The sequence below is a fragment of the Microtus ochrogaster genome, linkage group LG4 (assembly GCF_000317375.1).
Source record: "Microtus ochrogaster isolate Prairie Vole_2 linkage group LG4, MicOch1.0, whole genome shotgun sequence".
In the NCBI taxonomy this organism is placed as follows: Eukaryota; Metazoa; Chordata; class Mammalia; order Rodentia; family Cricetidae; genus Microtus; species Microtus ochrogaster.
Window position 1 is genome coordinate 55,848,572 of NC_022030.1, and position 4,614 is coordinate 55,853,185.

At 44.6% G+C, this 4,614-nt stretch overlaps 1 protein-coding gene across 3 annotated transcripts in view; it reads left to right on the plus strand.

Moving 5' to 3' along the window:
* Window positions 1-4,614, plus strand: part of Glb1l (galactosidase beta 1 like) — a 9,441-nt gene that overhangs the window by 2,892 nt on the left and 1,935 nt on the right. For all 3 annotated transcript variants that reach the window (XM_005361595.2, XM_026786103.1, XM_026786104.1), the window contains 8 exons: window positions 2,773-2,867; window positions 2,965-3,139; window positions 3,216-3,274; window positions 3,375-3,496; window positions 3,594-3,634; window positions 3,824-3,942; window positions 4,209-4,283; window positions 4,396-4,485. In XM_005361595.2, coding sequence (XP_005361652.1) covers window positions 2,773-2,867; window positions 2,965-3,139; window positions 3,216-3,274; window positions 3,375-3,496; window positions 3,594-3,634; window positions 3,824-3,942; window positions 4,209-4,283; window positions 4,396-4,485 — 776 coding nt within the window. The remainder of the gene's footprint in view (window positions 1-2,772; window positions 2,868-2,964; window positions 3,140-3,215; window positions 3,275-3,374; window positions 3,497-3,593; window positions 3,635-3,823; window positions 3,943-4,208; window positions 4,284-4,395; window positions 4,486-4,614) is intronic.

Genomic DNA, 4,614 nt, shown 5'->3' on the forward strand with positions numbered 1-4,614 from the left:
TATATATCTTCTAATTTTGTTCTAAGTGTGGTCATCTCATCCATTTGTGTGACAGAATTAACCCATGAAGTATCTAATGACTCCCAAATATGCAGCTTCCTCCTAAGACTTCCTCTATCCATACTAAATCCCTATGTTGCTTCTCTACCTAGACAAACAAAAGGTGCAGCGATGTAACTGAAACTAAGTTTCTGACATGTCTTGCCGTCTCAGCCAGTGGCGCTGCACCCCACCCGAGCACTCTAAACCCTGTGGTGCAACCCTGCACACCTCTCCTGCATTCACACTCTTTCGTGTGGCCCTGCATTCAGGCCATCAGAAAATCTTGTCAGTGTAACTCTCAACAGCATTCGATTTCATGATTTCCAATCACTTCTGCTGGCCCAAACCTCCCCTCGCTGGCATCTCAACTGCACCCTCATTGCCCTTCCTGGTTTGCCTCCTGTGTAGTCTGTTCTTAGTCTAGCAGCCAGTGAGCTTCTGTGAAAATGGGTCAGTCATACATCTCAGATCATACCATATTTCCACCTAACCCTCCCTAATAAGTTCTCCTCTCATTCAGAATAGGAACTACATACTCCTTGAAACAGTCCATAGGCCATAGGCTCGTCTTCCTGGTATCTGCTGCACTGCCTTGCTCACTTACCCAACCACACTGCCCTCTTTGCTGTTCTTCAATACTTGCCAGCCTCGGGTTCTAAGACCTTTGCATGTGGTGTTCCTGCAGCACCTCTGCAGAAATCACCATCGATGATACTTCCTGCCACCTAAATTTTAAGCATCCCATACTGAACTATCGTATGTTCCCTTTCCCGTCTTGTAGTTTCAGGTGTTTGTCTACCTCCACTCGCAGAAAGGGAATTCACAAGACAGAGGCTTTTTTTCCCGTTTCTTTCCCTTCTATACACCCAGAACAGTGCTTGAAGCATAGTAAGCACCCATAAATATTTGTTGAATGAATAAATGTGGTTTTATATGTCCTTGGATGGACCTCCTTTATGTGAAACATAAAAAGAAAAATAATTAGGGGCTGGAGAGATGGCTCAGCAGCTAAGAGCATTGACAGCCCTTCCAGAGGTCCTGAGTTCAGTTCCCAGCAACCACATAGCGGCTCACAGCCATCTTTACAATGAGTTCCAGTGCCCTCTTCTGGCCTGCAGGTGTACATACAGATACAGCGCCATATGAAAAAAAATAATTAGTTTAAGATTTTTAAAAAATAGGCGTGGTGGCACATGTCTTTAACCCCAGCACTTGGGTGACAAAGGCAGGCATGTATCTATGAGTTCAAGGCCACCCTGGTCCACAGAGAAAATTCTAAGCCAGTCCCGGCTACCTTGAAAGACTTTTTTTCAAACAAAAAATTAAAAAAAAATGTTTATGGGCTGAGTCAACAAGTAAAGGTACTCGCTTCCAACGCTGCCAGCCTGGTTTGATTCCCTTGGATGCATGTGGTAAAGGAGAGATCCAACTTCTGCAAGTTATCCTTTGACTTCAACAAGCATGCCATGGCTTGAGTGCACACACACACACACACACACACACACACACACACACACACAATAAATGTCATTACAAACTTCTTTTAAGACAGGTGGTGTGGTGCACACCATTAATCCTAGAGCTTGGGAGGCAGAGGCAGGCAGATCTCTGTGAGTTCGAGGCCAGTCTTATTTATATAGTGAGTTCCAAGATAGTCAGGGCTACATAGGAAGACCCTGTCTATTAAAAAAAAAAATTAAGGCATAATTAAAGATACCTGTCACCAAGTCTAATGACCAGAGTTTGATATTTGGGACCCAAATGGTAGGATAAAGTTGACTCCTGAAGGTTGACTTTCATTCGTGTGCCACCACACCACATACATTTATACACACACACGCACACACACACACACACACACGCACACACACACACACACACACGCACACACACACACTCATAATCATGTCAGTGTTATTCTCAACAACACTGAATTTAACTACTTCTGGTTAACTACTGCTATCTGCTGGTCTAAACCACCCCTCAGCTGTCATATCATAATAGCATATACATACACATACAAATAAATAAATACAAATTTAAAAATATGAGCATAAAGAATTGAGGCATAAATTAACATCAGCTAGAGAAAGGGGAATAGGAGAGAAATGTCAGAAAGAGGAAATAAGATGCATGAAGGTGTTGAGGGGGAAACATAAAAGTAGTAAATAGGAGTTGAGAATGTAAGACATGAAATCACATAGACTGTTCATTAGATAAGAGTCCATACAAGCCAAATGCTACTTTTCTGTGAAATTTCACAGCACTCTTTGGTGTAAGCTGATTATTTAATAGCTCCATATTGTATGTTTAGCCTGTTTTCTTACGTGGAGTCTTCGGAAACACTATAGTTTTCTGTACTCCTAGAGTTTCCGCTGAGAGTCACTGCTCCTGAGTCTAGGCCCATCAGAGCACTGACTTCTAGAGAAGCAGATTTGACTTCCAGCCCCCATGTGGTAACTCATGACCATCTGTAACTATAGTTCCAGAGGAGCCAATGCCCTCTTCTGGCCTCCTCTGCAGTCACCAACACATGGTACAAAGACACAACATGCAGGCACAACATTCATACACATAAAAGAATAAATAAAGACAATAGAATTCTAAAAGGGTTCAGTTGTGAGCCTGGAGTGTAGCACCGCACACTGTGGAGACTGTCAAGGATGCTGGGGAGGGGCTGGGAGCATCCAGTGATCCCTAATGAGCAGAGCTCACTGCTCCTTCCTTTAGCTTTCCTTGCTGCTGTGGACTCCTGGTTCAACGTCTTGCTACCCAAGATATATCCATTTCTCTACCACAACGGGGGCAACATCATTAGCGTTCAGGTATGAATGGGAAGTGGACTGGGCAAGAGAAGTGGGTACAAGGTATCCTTAACCTTCATTTCCTCACAGCCGGGACACTCTCTTTGCTTTTTGGCAGGTGGAGAATGAATATGGTAGCTACAGGGCCTGTGACTTCAAGTATATGAGACACTTGGCTGGCCTCTTCCGGGCATTACTAGGAGACAAGATCTTGCTCTTCACCACAGATGGGCCTCAAGGACTCAAATGTGGTTCCCTCCAGGGACTCTATACCACTATAGATTTTGGCCCAGGTCTCCCATCAAGGGTTGGGAGTGGTGTCTGGGCACCTCTGTGATATTTGTTTTTTACCCTTGTTTCTTTTTGCAGCTGACAACATTACCAAAATATTTTCCTTGCTTCGGAATTATGAACCCCATGGGCCATTGGTGAGGGGCCATCAGGAAGGGGAATCAGAAAAATGACCTGCCTGGAATGGGACCAGCTCTGTTCCTACCTCACTGTGGCCCCTTTCACTTCTCCCTCTAGGTGAACTCTGAGTACTATACAGGCTGGCTGGATTACTGGGGCCAAAACCACTCCACCCGGTCCAGCCTGGATATAGCCCAAGGACTGGAAAAGATCCTCCAGTTGGGAGCCAGTGTGAACATGTAACTGGGGACACAACTATGTTCCTGGGAGTTGGGGTTTTGAGTTAAGATTTTATATGTCCGACTTGGTCCTTTCTCCCACCTACCCCCACTTTAGGTACATGTTCCATGGAGGTACTAACTTTGGATACTGGAATGGTGAGAACCGTCCCTGTGGTGTAAGTAGGGAGGGAACAAGGGGCTGAAATCTCAGGCTGGACAGATTAGGGTGTTTAGAAGCTGGGTGTTACTACTGCTTTCCCTCTGATCACAAGGCTCTCTGCACAAAGCTCTTGGCTTAGAACTTATCACCTAAGATGTTAAATTAATTAAATTACTTTAATCCAGGTGCTGACAAGAAGGGGCGCTTCCTTCCAATTACTACCAGCTACGACTACGATGCACCCATATCTGAAGCAGGGGACCTCACACCTAAGTTTTTTGCACTTCGAAATGTCATCAGCAAGGTACCCTTTTATTAACTGGGGAGAAGGGAGAATGCCCATATCATTAAGGAACCCTACAAAATGGTGGTGTTTGACTGGGTAACAGGGCCCTCCTAGCAATCCATGAAGCATTTACCACTCATATAGGATCATCTGGGGGAATGTGAAAAATTATAGGGTCTTCATGGCTCCCTGCAGCCCGTCCCTGGGTTTCAGGTCAAGAACCTTCTTTTAGTGCCTTGGATTATTTTGGTTTTCCTATGACTACTGAGAGAATTTGGGCTCAGTTCCAGGAAATTCCTTTGGGACCTTTACCTCCCCCCAGCCCCAAGATAAAGCTTGGACCTCTGACTATGAACCCGGTAAGTTTCTCCTCCTCTTTCCTGATCTTATACCATTGTTTTCTGAATCACTTATTCTGAGCAGCCCTCAATTCAGACACTTAGCAGTTTGGTTGCTCCTTTTTCCTCACAGGATGGGAATTTGCTGTCTTTCCTAGACTTTCTCTGTCCCCACGGCCCCATCCGTTCAGTTTTGCCATTAACCTTTGAGGCTGTGAAGCAGGTAAGGCATAAACTCACATCTGATGGGAATGGCAGACTCTTTTAATAGCTATAACCAAAAGTTCCTCTAGCTACCAATCTTCCTCACAGTGTCCGTCCTCATCACCAGTTCATCTTTTTTTTTTTTTTT